This window comes from Halictus rubicundus, unplaced genomic scaffold, assembly GCF_050948215.1.
Source record: "Halictus rubicundus isolate RS-2024b unplaced genomic scaffold, iyHalRubi1_principal scaffold0220, whole genome shotgun sequence".
Classification (NCBI taxonomy): Eukaryota; Metazoa; Arthropoda; class Insecta; order Hymenoptera; family Halictidae; genus Halictus; species Halictus rubicundus.
Genome location: NW_027488761.1, coordinates 149,970 through 169,515, shown reverse-complemented (window position 1 = coordinate 169,515; position 19,546 = coordinate 149,970). Strand labels below are relative to the sequence as shown.

The 19,546-nt window shown below is 41.0% G+C and overlaps 1 protein-coding gene across 1 annotated transcript; it reads left to right on the top strand.

The window, feature by feature from the left end:
• Nucleotides 1-400: 400 nt before the first annotated feature.
• LOC143364048 (uncharacterized) lies at nucleotides 401-19,159 on the top strand. The gene is made up of 4 exons (XM_076804562.1): nucleotides 401-626; nucleotides 12,768-12,973; nucleotides 15,940-16,216; nucleotides 18,877-19,159. Exons 1-4 carry the CDS (start codon nucleotides 401-403, stop codon nucleotides 19,155-19,157), a joined length of 990 nt encoding a protein of 329 aa, XP_076660677.1. The 3' UTR covers nucleotides 19,158-19,159.
• The last annotated feature ends 387 nt before the right edge of the window (nucleotides 19,160-19,546 follow it).

Genomic DNA, 19,546 nt, shown 5'->3' with positions numbered 1-19,546 from the left:
AGATTGGAGGCCTGCCCTGGGGGACACCGTCTGGAAGAGGGAGCACACGCTGTCCAACAAGGAAGAAGGCGTCGCCGCCAAACTCGCGCCGAAGTTCAGCGGCCCGTATACCGTCGAGCGCGTCGTGTCGCCGGTCATCGTGGACCTGCGCGACCGGGCTAGGCGATGGCTGCGCCACATCCACGTCCGGGACCTCAAGCCCGCAGCCGGCCCTGCTGACGACCCCGACCACACCCCGGAGGAAAGCGCCGCGCGCGGGCGCCGCCCCTCCCTCACGGGACCCCCCCGACCACCCACGCCCGCCCCCGCGGACAACCCGGCTCCCAGGCGTCGAGGCCGCCCCCGGAAATTAACCGCCCCCGTTCATTTCTGCTCAGGGGGCAACCCAGGACACCACGGCATGGAGGGCCATAGGGGCCTCGCCGACCGGCTCCGCGAGCTCCAGCTCGCCGCCGACCCGCCGACCACCGGGGAACGCCGCCGCAGCGACGACCCGATGACCCCGGCCGTCGACCCACCCGCCGAGGAACCGACCTCACGGGACGGCCCAGTGTTGAGGAACTGGGACTCCCTCACCACCCCGGCGTCGGTGCCCGACGAGTCGCCGCCGGTGGCGTACTGGCTGGGTCAGAGCCCCTGGCCCCGGCTCACCACCCCGCCCAGCTCCCCGGGCTGGCGGACCCCGACGCCGTCGCCGCCGCCGCACAGCAACCGGAGCACCCGCCGCCGCAGGCCGAGGAGGAGGCGCCGAGCAGATCGCGACGAGCGCCAGACGGCCGGTTTCAGCCACTGGTCGGATCCCCTCCCGCCGGAGGCCCTGGGGAGGCCAGTGGGGCCAGGCCCCGTCGAGACGCAACCCGCCCCCGCCGTCGCGGTCTGGGCTGTTACGGAACCGCCCCCGCCGGAGCAGATCCCGCGCCCGGTACCGGCACCGAGACGCCGACCGATGGCCGCCACCACGACCCCCGCCACACGGACGATCGGGAGTCAAACGGAGGACGCCCCGCCGACCCCGACACGCACCACAGCTACGCCAGCCCAGACCCGGGAAACCCCGAGGCCGCCCCAGGGACCCACGACCCGGCGCCGCCAGGCGAGACCAGCGGGGGCGGCGGAAGGAGTGTCGCCCCCCAACGGGGGAAACCCGGTCCGCGATGCGGACCGCCCCCATATACGGTGGGATCCGATCCCCTTCCAGGGACCACCCCCCACGTTCCCGAGCGCGTGGTTCCAGCTGCCGACGGGATGACAGGCCGAGGTGCCGCTGCGGCTAATCGCGCGAGACCGCGCCTACGTGACGGTACCGCCCGGGTTCGAGCGCTGGCGGCTGGTGTTCGGGAGCGATGGCCGCCTGACTCGCTGCGTCCGCCGCCCGCCGGCCGTCCGGATACCGGCCGAACCGGCCCCACCACGCCGTCGACGCCAACCAGGACGCGGCCACGACAGTGCGTGAGGTGCGCGAGGACGTGGCCCCACGGGGCACCCGCGACTTCACCCCGGCGGGGGTGAACGGACGCCGTACCGTAGGTTAAGTTAGGTTAAGTCGCGTTAAGTGCGGTGCGTTTAGTGTAAGGTGTGCCTAAGTTAAGCGTAGGTTAAGTTACTTTAAGTGTACAGTGCGCCGTAGGCTAAGTTAGTGTTAAGTGCACAGTTTCGCGTAGATTAAGATAGGTTAAGTGTACAGCTTCGCGTAGTCTAAGTCCGTTAGGTTAAGTATACAGCCCCGCGTTAGGATTAGTTAGGTTAAGTTTAGCACGTAAGGTCCCGTCCTGCCGAAGTAAAAAGACTGTCTCGCGCTCGCCGCCGCGACGTAAGGGGGGGGGGGGGGTGTAACAGACCTGGCTGCGCCAGGCCTGTTCCTGACCGCACGCGCCCGAATCCGAGCCCCCGAACACGACCGACGGATACCGAGATCCGCCGGTACCCGCGAGCGCCCCCGCGAGCCCCGCATCACCGAACCGATCTTGGCGGGAACCGGAACCCGCCATGATGCGACACCGGCGCGCCGGATGCGTGACGACACCGGAAAAGCCGGCCGCGAACCGTACCGCACCGCACCCCCTCGCCCGGCAAGACGAGAGAGACGGACCGGAAAACGGTCTCTTTGGTTTTCCGCCGCGATAGCGATCAGTCGCAGGATCGAACCGTATTTACTAGCCGCCGATATCGACCGCCCGGATACGATCGACCCGCGCTGTTCCGACGCCGAGAAACCGCCCGCCGATTCTCGCGGAATACTAGTTTGCCCGCGAATCTTAGAACCGCGAGTGTGCCGAGTTATTCGCGACCCGCGAACACCGATCTACGCCGCTGCGTGCCAGATCACCTGGAGAGCCGCCCCGAACGCCGAGCGATCGAGGACCGGACCCCGGGTAAGTACCTTACCTTCCCGTTAACCCGATACCTCCGCTCCCGCCCACACACCCACGGAGAGCGAACCACCCGCAGCCGGCCCCTCGCCGGCCGCCCTGGGGCACGGGCTCTCCGCCCGCCGAAACTACCCTGGTCCGGATACGCCGCCGCGTACGGCCCCGACCCCGCCGTAACCTGAGGCACGAACCGCGACCGCCGACCGCCGAAACGCGAAGCCGGGACAGTGACGAACGTTTGAAATACTCGCGTCGTTAATCACCCGTGCCCGACCGTCCGCGACCCCGCCGTAACCCTCGCGTTATCCTGCGAGAACCCTGGCACGGCGAGCCAAATCCGGCCGCGAGGAATCCGTGGTGACGAGATCCGCCGGGAAACGGACTCGTTACAAGCCTAAGCCATTCCTCTTTATTGTAAGGTACATGAGGAAGTAATTCCCGTTTATAGTTACTTGAATGAGAGACTTGTTCTGTGGACATTTATGATACGGATCAGGAAGTTCATTATTTTCGGTGGGATGCAGAGGCAATTCATAGTATACTAGGTCAAAAGTACCAGCTTCTACACAAACGAGTAGACAACAAAACCTTTCCAAAAATTGGAAACAATTGGAACTGCAAAAAGACTCCATTTCGAACAGTATCCTCGGTAGATACTCTTGATTTTCTGGAAATGACAGAAGTAGATTTAAAAATTCTTTTCACGGAATCTTACCAATTTTCACAAGCAATTTCATATCAGGCAGAAATCGTGGACGAACATAATAATATAAATATTAATTTATTGCCTAATCCAAGAAAATAATATCATTAAATTCGAAGTAAAATCGGAGTGATATAAATAAAAGTTAGTTCAAAATGTTACCTCAATATTTTTAAAACATTAAAAAAATATTGTTAAAATCACATGAATAAACCATATAAGAAATTGAAAAAATAAAGATGACGTATGGAAAAAAAACTTTCCCACCGACGGGATTCGAACACCAGCGTATCCGTTCCGTAGCCCGACGCCCTAACCGCTGTGCCAACCGGCGATGTTGTAAACGTTCCGAACATTCTGGAAGGGGTCGTAAATCCTCTTCCGCACGACGCGAGGCACGCTCGGGTTGCGCTACAACCCCAATAACCGTGTCTCTGGTTTCCGTCAAACGGACGAAAACCAGAGACAGTAAACGCACATTTTTTCCAGCCCTTGGTCTTCGTCACCGGACCTCGGCCAAGGGGCAATAAATTAGCTGCTAGCCACTTGGCTAGCACGGCGTACATGGGCCACTTAGGCCTTCGTCGCGCTGCTCCGGGGTCCCATAAATCGCGCATCTTGGGAACTCTCCCTTATTGACTTGAGGTGGGGACTTCCTCCTCCACCGGTGAGGGCTGTTTCAGAAGATCCTCCGCCCTCAAGTCAAATCAACGAATGGGGATGATTCTTCCCCCGAAAACGGGCCCATGGCCAAAAAATCGCGTCACCACCGAGGTGACGAGTAAGCGGGCCTCGGAGCAGAGCGGCAGAATCAGCAAAGTCGGCATCAGAAAAAGTCGGCTTCAGAATCAGACCACAAGTATTCGAGTCAGTAATCGCGCCATACCGTACCACCGCTACAATTCATTGTATCCAAATTAACTAGTCACCCAAGGTTAGTTCGGCCGGTGACAGGGCATTTGTTAAGTTTGAAATAAACTCTATTTGACACAAACGCGCGCATAATTTCTTCCTAAAAACGAACAGCCCAAATATCCAGAAGCTTACAATCGACTGGCGACTCTCGTTGTAATCTTAAACACGACGGAGTTAGAAAAGGCAAAAAGATAGGGGAGAAAAAGAAAAGAGAATAGAAAAGGAAAACTTGAGAAGACAGTGACAGCGATAGGGACAGCGGAAAAGAGTCATAAACAGAGAAAGCTAAGAGGTAGGCGAAGGACCGAGACTAACGAAAACCAGAATCCTGGCGACGTTCTCAAGGATGCATTAGAAATTCGTGAAGGGCCGGTTACCAAACGTACGACTAGCAGACAGGAAATAGAGAATAATAGCGTGACAGAGTTGGAAAGGAAAGAGAAATTCTTAGAAGAAATATATGCATTGGCGTACGTGGTGATATTGCCACCACAGTATCAAGAAGGGCACATTCTGACGTTAACAGTCTTTTTATTAATTAACATTTGATAATTAACTTTTTCAAAAAATGGAAACCTATTTTGTTGCCTCATTTAATGCATCTTGATATTCTTTACAAGAAAGTGTTAACCTACTTTCATGAAAAAATGATTTATTTAAGAGATATGAGAGGTTCAATGTGACGATCATTTACAACTTAACATCCGCAAATATTGGAGAAGTATTTTAGAAGAGAAGAAGAGAAGGGAAGACAAATAATGAAGAAGTATCGATTTTTTCACATAAGTAGGTTAACACTTTCTTGTAAAGATTATCAAGATTCGTTAAGTGTTACAACAAGAAATATATGTTTCCATTTTTAAAAAAGTTAATGACCTTTATATATCCTGTACGTGTCCACCTATAAAAAAAAACTATTAACATCAGAATGTGCCCCTCTTGATACCATGTAAATCAAGTGGTAATATGCGGAGACCTACCCTCTATAATTTCTTTTTAACTCTTTCCACGTAACGCTGTTATCATTTGAAAATCTATATGTATAAATGTTCAAATCGCTTGATAATTTTAGTGGTGCTGTAGTTATGCCAGACAGTGTATCTAGCTGTATACGTGTATGCGTACCTAATCCATGTGTACTACCATAAATTAAAAGTTTCATGAATCATTCTGTTTCTGAATGAAAATAATAAAACGAATATTGACGTTCTTAACGCGAAAAAAGAGACACGTGGTCCACATGCTTTTAAGTGTGAATAGAAGTGATTCAGACGGTTGTCCTTGCCATTATAACAGATTTTTTAAAATTCTTAAGGAAAGTAATCCGAATGAACTATGAACTTTCGGTTACCACAACGGTTTCGAGAAGGGGTCAAACTTTCAGACCTATGTACTTACTGTATATTATAGAAACGCAGCAACGTCAGGAGCAGTTGTTGCAAACTTTACTCCGTAACATCACATCGTCCTATGCTTTCGACGATGCTCCGGAAGTTTCGGTATCAATACGCTACGTACAGCCTGATGTAAAGACCTTTAATTGATTTCTCATCGTATGTCGTTACTACCGACTAAATTCCGTTGGCAGAGTTGAAGTTGTGGGGCTAGTACATTAACACTAGATTTACGGGACCGGTCAAAATGACGGGTTCTAATATTTTTAATTAAATATTATTAAGATTCTAAGGATGCATACATAAGAAATTATTTAGCAAATTTATTTCTTTAGGTATATATTATTTTAAAAATATTACTAAAAATGTGGGTAGCACGTTCTTGTTATTTTTATGAAGTAATGCAAAATAGTCGCTTTTAGTGCTCCGTAAACCTAGTGTTAAACTGAATTAGAACTCGTATGTTCCTAAACGAACTGCACGCGCAAACTTATACAACAGTCAAATTCTTTCGACAGTAATCAACTTTAGCATCGTACGATTCCTCTATCTTCTGAGGAATTATAAAAGCATAATTAGTTATCGAACCTATTTGGTTGTCTCACAAGTTTGTTTTGTCTTCGACCACTATGCGCAATACGAATCTAGTATATTATCGAAATAAAATTTCGATAAGCTGAAATAAAATATCAACAAACAGCTACAGTATATAAAGTTTAGATTGTTTTTGGAATAAATATGATTTTTCTCCTTTAAGGTCGTGTGAAGGTCAACATAAATTTGTATCGTTGAACTCGCCTTTCTATGAGCTGAAGGGTGGAAAACCCTATTAAGTTCTTAAAGGAAACAAAATTACTGACAAAAATATCATAATAGACTATATGTCAACCACATGTTTCTCAATCAGACTATATGCTACTTTGCACCGGTCATTCTCTCTGAATATTTTTTCCCGTATCATGAAAAGCAACCGAGCCACATATTTTAACTGCTCAAGTTAGACAAGACACCCTGCGTGCTATACTGCATGTAGTATAGACTGGAGTTGCGTGTGTTTCTGTTGTTATGGGGTCCATTACATTGTACAAAACTGGGACTTGAAATTAGGCACAGGGTTAAACATATTTGATTTCTGCTGCATTTTCACTGTGTACAGCGAATAACATTCTTCTGGAGCATTGATCTGGGATATGTTTAATTGAAATCAACTGTCATTTACCGGGATCGAGTGGAAGTTCAAAAGTGGACGAGTTTCTTGGTCGAACAATCAGACAACTTGTTAAACTTGAACATGTTCCCAATGAGTTCTTTGAGTTTCGCTACACCACGTTCAAGTGAATTCGAACTCGTAAAGCATGAACAAGCATCTCACTTTGTGACGGTGACCAATCTTAGCCAAACAAAAATTCGTCAAAGTTTCGTGGAGACACATTTTTCTAAATCCTGGATATAGTAAGATCGATCGTCTCTTATCAACTCGTATTATTTTTAATTTTTAGATATATGAATTATATTTAACCAGTTAGTAAAATGAGGGAGGCTAATGCAATGAAGTGACAGGGGGATAGGAAAATTAAAGATTACAGAGGTGAAATAAGTAAGAAGAACAGTTTAGAACAGAGCTGCTCAATATGCCTACACTCCTCGTCAGAAAGATAGCCCAGGTGTGCTATGTTTAATTTCTCAATGACGCATGTAAAGTTTTACGTTTGTGACGTATAATATCAAAACTTTATGAGCTCAGAATATGCGGGTCGTTGAAAATAATTAAAAATATTATAAGGTTTAGTGTGCAACAAAAAAAAATTGTTTTACTTTAAGAAAGAAATGATAGCACATGTACAATAAGAAAATAATAATGAATATAAATTTTAACTAACAATAATTACTTATCAAACATATATACTTATTTAATAATGGGTACATCCTCCTTTATTTTCTATTACTTCTATTGTACGATTTGGTATCGATTTATATAGTTTTTGGATGTAATTTTGACATTCGCGTACAATTGCATTTTTCAATTCTTGTACGTGTTGATACTGCTTTCCATTCGGGTATACGCCGCGAACAAGTTCTGCCCAGCAATTTTCAATAATATTAAGGTCCGGGGAGCGTGCAGGCCACGGCAAAACAGATATATTATTTTCATTAAAAGATGATTGGACCAATCTTGATGTGTGTACAGATGCATTATCTTGTTGAAAGATGTAATCAGGTCCAGAGATGCATTCTGCATGATTATTTATTTGTTCTTTGATTAAATTTATGTATTGGACACTATTCATTCTCCCATTGATGAACTTGATACTTGTCGTGCCGAAATAACCGATGCCGGCCCAAACCATTACGCTGCCTCCTCCCATTTGTCGTCGGATTGCTGACATTGTCCCTTTTCTTATGTCATGAAAATAATATTCGAACCCATCAGGACCATCCAGGTTAAATTTTTTTTCGTCCGAAAATAGTACTCTTTTCCATTTTTTTCCCAATGCACTCTTTCTTTTGCAAAGCGTAAACGTTCTGCTTTGTGTTTCGTTGTTAACGGAGGTTTCTTTTTTAATTTTAGCCTCTTAATATTTTTGCAGGATAATAGAACTCGACGAACACTCGAAACACTGGCACTAACACTAGATTTTCCATTATTTGCTTCGTTGTTAACTGCGAGTTGGAAGCTACACGCATAATTGCTCGATGACGGCCGACCAGTACTTTTCTTTTTGCCATAATCTTCAACATTTTTTTAAGCAATTGTGTATTACTTTACGACTTCTTTTTATTACTTTCGATATTTTCGCTACTGATAACTGTTGCTGTTTTAGTTCAAGAATTTGCTTTTTTTCAGACTCGTTTAATTTTTTTCCGCGTCCCATACTTACAAATTTATATAATATTGTACTGTAATCTTTACTCGTTGATAGATCATGAAATACTGAGCATTTCTAAACATATTAACAGAGTGTGCTATCATTTCGACCTTAGTATGGAACAGTTTTTCTTTGTTGTATACAAACATCTACGACATTGTGATTTATTTCCAGCAAGCCGCATATTCTGAGCTCATAATATTGTTTTGATATTGTACGTTACAGACGAAAAATTTTACATGCGTCATTGAGAAATTAAAGATAGCACACCTGGGCTATCTTTTCGACGAGGAGTGTATTAGCGGGCAAGTGGGCACGCCGATGCCAGTGGGTACAGCAACGGGCAAAGCTACGGACATGTGACTTACAATTAGCGGAGTCGGCAGCTCAGCCGTAGCTGGCCACGTAGCTGTGACAATGCGTGTGACAAATGCATGCAGCCTTGCCCGCAGAGGCGTGGCTTCGCGTCCGCCGTGCCGTTCTGTGTATATGCCCAAGCAGAGTCGCCAGATCAAGACTTGTTCTCGCACTCTAATTTCCCCTTCTACCGCGCTATTCCCCACACTTCCGTCGCTGCCCGGTCGCGTGACACGTTTCGTCTCTGTCGTGCATACTCCGGTACGAGCAGAGAGAGGGTAAGTTTTTCCCCTCAACTTGTGCTCCTTCCCCTCTTCTGGCGACACTGTCCTCGGGGCAAGAAGATCGCTGCCCGTACGCGCAGACATTGATCAGCTCTGGTTTAGGGACTATTATATGTGTTGTATTTGTGACCAAATACTTTTTGGATTCACTATACATCTTTAAACAAACGTACCTTTCTTAAGTGGTACTTAAAAATTGATTCCCTATTCTGTGTTTACTAAATACTTAATAAACACAATTATAATTTAAACGTATGTTAATGCGTTCTTGAATACACACCTAATAGAATTCAGCATCAGGGAGAGGGGCATTGTAATAAGACTTCCCCTAAGAAGCATTCGTGAATCGAACTATTTACGGATTTCTAGTTTCATTTTTGCTCTACACATTATTGCTCTTCGACTAATAAAACTCGAGCTGACAATCTACCGTAGGTTCTAACAAATGGTAACAGATAACGGATACGAAAAGAGTCACACCGTTGTGAACGATAAGGCGGAACGACATTGACGAATAGGCTTCCGTGCAGTTCCGCGAGGTTTTCGCGAGTACAATTCCATTGGCAATGGACTCGAAACCGCTATCATGCACGGTCCAGAGCAATTCCAATAGGCGATCCATTATCTTTAGCGGCGTCAGACCAATCGATTCGCCACTCTCCTTTTTCTGATTCCGTCCCTCCTCCCTCGTAAGGGCCTCCTTCCTTCGCATTTTCATTTTCGCGAAATGTTAAATGTCATTTATATATATATTTTTTTTTTCTAAACCGGCTACAATGCGCCGCACAGACAAATTTTTGATTTTTATGAAAAAAAAAATTGTTTTTGAATAGCCTAATATTAAATTTTTTTTCGGAGATACACGCCTGGGAAATAACCTTTTTTCTCCTGGGAATTCATCAGTTTTCAGAGCAATAGTTATGTAATTACTCCGCCTATAATTGAATACTTAGGGGTCTATAAGTTATATGGGTTATTACAAATAGCTTAAACTATTAACTGGCAAAATGAATTTTTCACAAATGTTGTTTAACAGTAAGTAATATAGACTAACCGGAAGCCACGTTGCGTTGCGCTCATTTTTCATTTATGCAGGAATACAAAAAATCCTTTAAGAGACATCGATGTGACACTAATCATTTTGGCAAGGTGTAATACTGATCTAACTTTGAGACCCTTGGGTGCAATGTAAGTTTAAAAATCAACTTTCAGAATTTCCAAGAATGAATCGCGCGGAAGTTACGATTATTTAATGTTTCAGGTGAAATTTTTTAAGGATATATCATAAATAATATAGGAAAATCTGAAATAGTTAATTAGAATTAATTTTTTAAATAAAAAATTTAATAATAATTTTTTTACGTTAAATAAACAAAGTTTTCGTTCACTGGACCACTGTCGCAAAATTGCAACAAAAACGGAAAAACGAAAGAAGAGAAGTGAAAAAAATATGTAAAAATAAACTATAATAAATAAATAATAATAAATTAACGATAGATAATAATAAGAGGGACTAACGGCACTCCATTTGAAGGCGTTGCCTAGTTATGCATTTTGATTGTCTCACTGGTCAATAAAAGAAATGATAATCGCATCTTGAAATCACTGTAATAATGATCGTTGTTTCAGTGATAAGTAACTTTTTGTAATTAATATTTGTTGTTAATTTATTATCATTCATTTATTACAATTCATTTTATATATATTAAAGATAATTAATTTTTATCTAACGGTTTTGTCATTCTCTTCCCTCCACTTTTCTCCCGTTGTTCCTTCCATGTTCATTGATCCCTCAAAATCAAATCAGATTCTGATAGTGTATTTAATTTGCATTTTTGGTCATAAATATCATTGTCATTATTAGACCAAAAACGCGTGACCAAAAACACAGTAGAATAAAAGTATTGAAATGTTTTTTTATAAATTCATATACAGGATGTCTCACCTAACTCGAACATCTAAAGTATCTCGCTTGTTTTTTATGACAGAAAAAATTGCAGAGGAAAACACATTAGTTGGTTCAGAGGGGCAAATATTATAATAGGCAAAAAAAATTGTTGAAGGTTATATTTTTTGAGATTTCAAGGTCATCGATGTTTTTTTAAATGGAATTATATATTTTTATTATCGCTATATGATAGCCAAGGTCAAGACGAATTCAACGACCTGTAATATTATCACCTCCGCGTGAACCTTGAGTTTGTTATCACCAACGATTATACACCACACATTTACACTCCATAGACGCTGGTGTACAACTTGTCGAAGTAATTTCGGGTTTTCAATGCACCAATAATGCATATTATGTGTATTCAGTTGTCCATGGTTAGAAAAAGTAGCTTCGTCAGTAAAGAGAACGTCATAAAAGAAATGTTCATTTCTTTGTATTTGCTGCAATGTCCATGTACAAAAAGCAACACGATTCTCAAAGTCATTGCCACCAAGCTCCTGATGTAAGGAAATATGGTATGGATGAAAATGACGTTGCAATATTCGGGACACACTTGCTTTGCAAATGCCTAAGAACGTCCAATTTTTCGACAACTTGTAGTAGGATCAATATTGACTGTAGCCAATACAAAAGTTTCGGCACCTTCTCCAGTAGCAGGCTTTGCTCGTCTTCTGTTTAGTGGTTTAACACTCCCTGTTCTACAAAACAATTGAACAATGCGGTCAAAACTTTGTCGAGGACGATGATTTCTCTCAGGGTATCTTTCTGCGTACAGTTGAGATGATTGTACTGAGTTACTTTTAGCCTCACCCATAAACTAAAATCATCTCTATCTTTTCTGCATCACTGTACACTATCGTTTCAGAGAAGTAACGTTATCTTTCACAATCAAATAAATCCCGAAGAATTTCTTAAACGTACTGATATCAGTCATCATAAGGAGAAGAATTTGTATCAGTGTTTACAATTTATTGTAAGCGTGTTTACAGTCAATAGTCAAAGTTCAAGAACATTTCGTGAAACCCTAGGGGACATGTCATCGTTGTTTCACTATTTAGGTCAAGTGTCCTACTTTTATGAATTTTTCGTACTCGACGTCACGTGAAGGTGATAATATTACAGGTCGTTGGATTCGTCTTGACCTCGGATATCATATAGCGATACTAAAAATATATCATTCCATTGAAAAAAACTTCGATGATCTTGAAATCTCAAAAAATATAACCTTGAACACATTTTGTTGCTTATCGTAATATTTGTCCCCCTGAAGCAACTAATGTTTTCCGTTGACATTTTTTTCTATCATAAAAAACAAGCGAGATATTTTAGATGCTCGAGTTATGTAAAACACCCTGTATAAAAACGTGCATGAACTTTTCAATCTGTATAGTTTACACTTTACTAAGTTTCAATTTATAATATTTTCGAGAAAAACCGTGTCTTCAGTTTTCCACCCACTACATCATGCACCACATCTGAGAAAAATGATTGATGGGTTATAAAAGCATCAGCATTATCCACGGTTTATTGTTATACGATTTCTTTTTACGAAAATATAATAGTTTAAATATCGACAACTTATCGAAAATTGGAAATTTACTGTTCAATTATGCCTTCTGGTACCGCTGTACTTTGAAACTGAAAAAAACGCTTTAAGAATTTAGACCTGAAGTATCTCTTTTAAAAAATTCAACGCTTGAAAGGCTACCAGATAATTGATATTTTAAGGGTTAAAGACGTGAAAGGCGTTTCGACTCTTTAATAAACTGATGAAGTTCATTGAAAACTTAAAAAGTTTCACTTTGGAAGCTACTCAAGCTTCACTTGAATAAAAACACACTTTCCATTCAGTGTGTACTTACTTGGGAAACCTAACGTAATTTCGGCAATACTTACCCTATCTAAATACTTAATGATCTTTCTCCAGGTTGCGGTAGCATAACGCCGAAATCCACGTGGGGTAAAATCGCGACCATGGGTTACGCCAGCCTCGGGATCCCGTTGACTGTGGTTTACCTATCGAGCGCCGGAGGTCTGTTATCCAGATGTGCCAGAGGTGTCTTTACACGTGCTCTTTGCTGCTGCCTTTGTTCGAATTGCGGCTATTGTTGCTACGATGAAAGAAGAATGGAGGTGAGCGAAGAAACATTAATTGATAGAATATTTCTCGTAAAATGTCAAATGAAACACATCTATACTACAGGTACAATTAACTATTACATTGTCCCGAATCTAAACTCTGGAAGTTCCATATTATTCGAATTCAAACGAGCATTGATTAAAGATTTTTTACTTTTCATACATATACAATACATATATTGCTCTTTGCTTTGTTGCTCTCTTACAATTAACAATGTCTTGATAGGTGGAAGTCATTTGTATCCCAAATAGATACAGATTTTGCATGAACTCTGCACTCGTACAGGAACGAAAGGACAAGGAAATATATTTGCTGTTTATAAATGAATATATTACAATTTAAAGATTATTAGAAATTATTGGAAGTTTTAGTAAAACAATGTGATAACCTATTAATTTTAGAGGAATTCAAAACGATCGTGAAAAAAAAGAAAATAGTGGAGAGTCTTGCACACGTAAATTCCTTAGGCATATGTATATACAGTCAGTCAAAAAAGTCTCCGTACACCGTACAAGAATTTATTTAAAGTTGCATAATTTTAAAGGAAATGGTAATAAATAAATAATTCTTTCGTTATTATATTCAGAAATATAACATTAATTATTAGTGCAAACTAAAAGATGTTACATGCATTTGTTAACAAATAAACGAACGAAAATGACGAGCATAACAAAAATGAGGTCAAAAAAGTCTCCGTACAGAGACTGTGAGCGTGTAAATTTATTTCCTTTGTTAACGGTTCAGCTGAATGTTTACAAATAACTCTCAAGGAAACACTCTATGGTCAAGTATAATTTAGTTGCTTGGCTGTTAGCAAGAATAAAAGACGTTTTCGCGAAAAAATTTCTCCGAAATGGAAGTACCACTTGCGACCAAAGATTTAATTATAAAATTAAGAGAAGATTCATTATCCATTAGAAAAATAGGTCAAATAGTAAAAAGGACACATTCTTCGGTACAATATATTCTTGAGAAATACGCAAAAACTAAATCTATTCAAAGTTTACAACGTACAGGTCGACCACAAAAATTAGATACTAATCATAAACGTGCAATCCTACGAACAATTCGTTGTGATCCACAAACGAGTGCACCAATATTGGCCAGTATGATAGAAAATGACTATAATATAAAAGTAGTGTCTGAAACTATTCGAAATGTTATGAGAAAAGCTGGATACAATAGTCGTACAGCCAGGAGAACACCGTTCGTAAGTAAAGTTAATAAAAGAAAACGTTTTGAATTTGCAAAGGCACACGTTAATAAGGATCAAAGCTTTTGGAATAATGTTATATTTAGTGATGAATGTAAATTCACTATTTTTACTTCGGAGGGAAATGTTAAAGTGTGGAGAAAACCAAATGAACAGATGAAACTCAAAAAACTCCCATCGTTTAAATAAGGAGGCGGCAGCGTGATGGTGTGGGGGTGTATGAGTGTAGCAGGGGTGGGAAATTTAGTCTTTATTGACGGTATAATGGATCAGCATGAATATTTGAACATTTTGAAAGAAAATTTAAAAAACAGTGCCAGAAAATTACATCTTGAAGAGTCGTTTATCTTCCAGCAGGATAACGACCCTAAGCACATGGCTAAGAAAGTAAAGGAATGGGTATTATACAATGTCCCGAAACAGCTGCATACACCTCCACAATCTCCCGACATTAATGCAATCGAACATTTGTGGGGAGAAATAAAAAGAAATTTGAAAAAATACACAATAAAAAACAAGGAAGACCTAAAATCTAATATATTGTTGGAATGGGAAAATATTCAGCCAAGTACAATACAAAAATTAGTTCAAACAATGCCAAAGAGGATGCAAGAAATTATAAAATTAAAAGGCGGCCCAACTGATCACTAATTAACAAATTATGAATAATAGTGTTACATGTACAGAGACTTTTTTGACCTCGTTTTCGTTCAGTTTTACTTTTTCCTTTGTTTATTTGTTAACAAATAAATGTAATATAGCTTTTTTGCACTGTTAATAAATGTTACGTTTGTGAACATAATAACGCAAGAATTATTTATTTATTACCATTTCCTTTAAAATTGTGCAACATTAAATAAATTCTTGTACGGTGTACGGAGACTTTTTTGACTGACTGTAGGTACTGATGCATGAAAAGATGTATGATGTTCAATCCTCATGAGACCGAAAAGCGATACATTTCTCTTGCACGGTAAAATATGAATATCTTCACTATTATACAGAGTGAATGTAAACTGTGGTACAGCAGGAAAGTGGAGTTATATTTCTCAGAGGAACAATAACTGATAAGTAGAGCAAATGAGAGATTAAATATTTTAAAATACATGAAATACAACACTTATTATTTACGTAATGTTAAAAAGGTACCTACATCATATTCATACATATATTATTTTGATCAATATACATATATACAGGGTCCCCCCGTTAAGTTATGTCACCATTTTTTAGGCATTTCCGATAGTGCAATTAAAAAATGTTTTTAGACAAAAGTTTGTCAATACTTGGCGAGTTACACGTCCGCATATTCTTAAATCTAAAAAAATGCTGTTTACGTAAAAAAGTAAAGGTCACCTTGACTTTTTTAAATGGCACCACACGTTTTGGACATAATAGAATTGTTGCTGACGTCGAGATGAAAGAGATGACGTCGTAAATGAAAATATTTTCCATATTGAAAAACTGAATAATGATAATAATAGAAGCATAGAAGAATTTGTTCGATCGAAATTTCACGAAACAATCCTCAAGTATAACCCTTCCTTTGGCGTCTCTAGATGTATGTAATCCTCGAATAATTTGTGTATTTTTTTATTTGCAAATCCGTGTACACAAAGTTTATCTTTCCATGTTGATCTTGATAAGATCAATTTGGAAAGGAATATTGCAAAACAGTGCGGGAAAGTGAAGGCACTTTCTTGGTAGATCGATCTTAAAATTGCTTTTAAATTGACATGGGCCCAGGAGAAGGAGAGACGAATGAGGAAGAAAAGGCAGCAGGAAGAAGTGGCTCAGCAGCAACAGCAATTGCAGTTACAGGAGCCCTTTTATGTCCGCGCAAATGCGTCAACGTTCACGAGCACAGTGGCCAGCCCAAAGGACGAAGTGTCGAGTCTTGGCTCCGGTGACAGGCCAAACGTTACTATACTCGCACCAATCAGCATTTGTCTCGGTGCAATACTGTGCTACATTGTGGCAGGCGCTTTTACTCTGCACAAGTTGGACGACTGGTCCTTTGTGGGTACGTTGCAAAAGAGAATCCCGATTTTTCCCGAACGAAACGCATTGCCTCAAAAGGGATATATAGTCAACGATATGCATCAGAAAATGTCAAAAATTATTTAACGTGCCTTACCTACCACGGAAGTGAATTTCTAATTTTCATAGAGATTAGTATATTCCAATTAAAAACGATTACCTGATGAAATATTTACTGATTTACTGATTGAATGCGGACGATAAAGAATTCAGATAGCATCGGTTCGGATAATCGAGCTTATGCTACATCGTCAATTAAACAAATAAATATGATCCAAATCGTATTAAGTTTGGCCTCTTTATGTTCAGAAAAATGTCACAAATATAGTGGTGAAAATCTCATGAAAAAATAAGTAAAACCAATAAAGTTTTGTCATTACATTAGTAATGTCTCAACGATCATGTCATACTATCGTGGGAAAATTTTTCTCTCCCATATATTTATAGGGACATTACACTGTGGTCCTTTATTTTAATAGCAATATTGTGTGTTGAAAATCAGTAACAAAAAGAGTCCAATTTTTACAAAATTGAGATTTTGATACCTGTAAAATGTTTCTAGAACATGAGGCCAAACTTTTTTAGAAAAATCCCAAAATTAACTTATTTTTGGAAGAAATTTTTTCAGCAGAACTATTATACTTTTTACATTACGATTTTGCGCACACATTTATGGGTATTTGAAGTACATAAATTGTTTTTTTTTTTTTTAATCAAAAACAATAAAAATGACGAGTTATATACATTTTTATGAAGTATGTTTTAGAAAATATTTGTTGAGCGTTGCCATGATTCTGGTCCTTTTGCTTCTGTTGGTTGAAAACCAAAAAATGATGAATTATATTTAATCAGTACACATAAATGTGACTAAGTCCGAATCAAAATAAATTGAAAATCTTGATTATTTACAAAATGGAGGAATTTTCAATTTTGATTTTTGTAATATTTCTCCGCGTTTAATATCATTATTTAATGTGTAACTATTAAGAGCCAAGACTCCGTAATTCACAATGAGGTAGAGTGACTACGTTACCGACAAAATTAGGCGGAACATGATTTTACGTGTCTCAACTTTTCGTCCTTATATGAGAATATTTTTCACTGGGGAAGGGCTCACTCTAAAGAGGAGTGTTCAATCTAACGCTCTGGTCATGAACGGACGAAACTATGCAGATATTTGGCAATATAAATATTAGAAGTAGACCAAAAACCGCACAATGTACATGCCGTGCAATCCAAGCATTTTTATGCCATTGGATTAGTTTTCTGGAGGAAATCGAGAGTAGCGCACGCTAGAAAATATCTCCAGAAACAAATTGAGCTATTTTTTGTCTTGATTCTCTGCGAAATAAAGCCAAAAACTTGAAACACGTTTCTGGCGTCAGAATTCATAATACATATCGATAATGCAGAGCAAAACATGTGACAACGACCCGTCGGATCAAACCAAAACGGATCTTAAGTCTGTGTCTGAAGACTGTGAACGGAAATTATACAGCAGTTACCGACCTGCTGACTCTGAAAAAGTCACGTGTGGCGGACCCCTTGGAGAAGGGTTCATCGGACCCAGGTAGGAGCGTCGTTTGCAGGCTGGGACCTTGGACGCACTTGGTCGCCAGGCCCAAGCTCTTCCCGAGCGCACACTTAGTCGCCGGAAGTCTTTTCCTACCTGGGGTGCACATTTGGCGACCAGGTTCGGGGTTTTTCCTTGGCGTGCACATTTGGCCGCCAACCCTTGACTTTCGCCAGGACACGGATGTTCGGTGCAAGGACACGAACTTTCTCCAAGGGGCACGTACAGGAAGCGACATCCCCACTCCAGAAGTTTCCTTGTTCGAAGGAAATTTCTGGAGGCGCGGGGGACTAGATATAAGCACGGATTCTGACGGATGAAGAGGTCAGTCTGTAAGGTCAGTTAGTTCAGGTCAGTCTGTAAGGTCAGTTAGTTCAGGTCAGTCTGTAAGGTCAGTTAGTTCAGGTCAGTCTGTAAGGTCAGTTAGTTCAGGTCAGTCTGTAAGGTCAGTTAGTTCAGGTCAGTCTGTAAGGTCAGTTGTTTCATTGTTATTTCATTTGTTGTTGCTTGTTACGTCGTTAAGTTTTTGTTGTTCATTTAATAAATGTTTATTGGTATATTGGGTGAATTCTCTATTTAACATCCAAACCACGACACATACCAAACACGTGACTACCCTTCGCCCTTAATGATATAAACATTTGTGTATTTAGACGATTTATCTGAAATGAATATTCGATAGAATTGAATTGAATTGTATTTTTAATATATTCAGTTGTAATATTAATAATGTACAATTATTGAGATTGTACCGATGCAACTATGAGAATTTGTTCAACAAACTTATTTCTTTGGGCATATATTATTGTAATAATGGCTCAAAATTTAATAGATAAATTCTTGCTATTTTTATAAAGTATTGTAAAGTATCCCATTTTAACGCTTCGTAATCCTAATGTTAAGGATTAAAGAAAATGGATTCTTCGAAAGTTCAAAACCAAAATACCCCCTTAAATCTAGAATCGGAAGGCACTTGGATTGAAGAACCGATAGATTTTCATTTAAGATTACGCCAGCAATGAAAGGGTTATATTGTGCATTTAACCGTCTTGTTTCTTATTTGATCGCAGATGCAAGCTACTTCTGCTTCATGAGCATGAGCACGATTGGGTTCGGCGATATGGTTCCCGGTTCCTACCCCCGTCAGAATCTTTACGAGTCGAGGAACGTAACCATTTGGTTTTGCTCCTGCTACATAATGTCTGGGATCGCAATCACCGCGATGTGCTTCAACATCCTCCATGATGAGATCGTCCATAGGCTCAGCCATCAGGTGGAAAAACCGGAGCCGATCAAAGCCAGTCCAAGTGTGGACGAGCTGTCAACGGATCCTTTCGCGTTGACCTCGTGACAATTTCCGTCTGGCAACCTGTGCCACAGGAACGGCAACGACGAGAACGACATATGCGGAACAGATCCACCTACCAGTCTGTTCGCCCACGAGAACGAAATCAATATCTTAAAGGACTGTTTCAATCAGGTAGACGTCACTAGAGACTGCAAGCCGATTCTGAAGCTCGAGGATCACGTGCCGTCGATTCCTAGTGTTTACATGTTGCCGAAAGTTGACGAAGAGACCGAGGAGAATACGGAGATGTAAAACTTTACACTTCTTGTAGTCCGAACAAGTATGCTTGATCTAGGCAACAATGTGAAAAGTAACCCGGCGGATATAGATGAAACGCAAGATATATGTATGTTAAAAATAGAGTAATACTCGTTCTATTATAACGATATAAC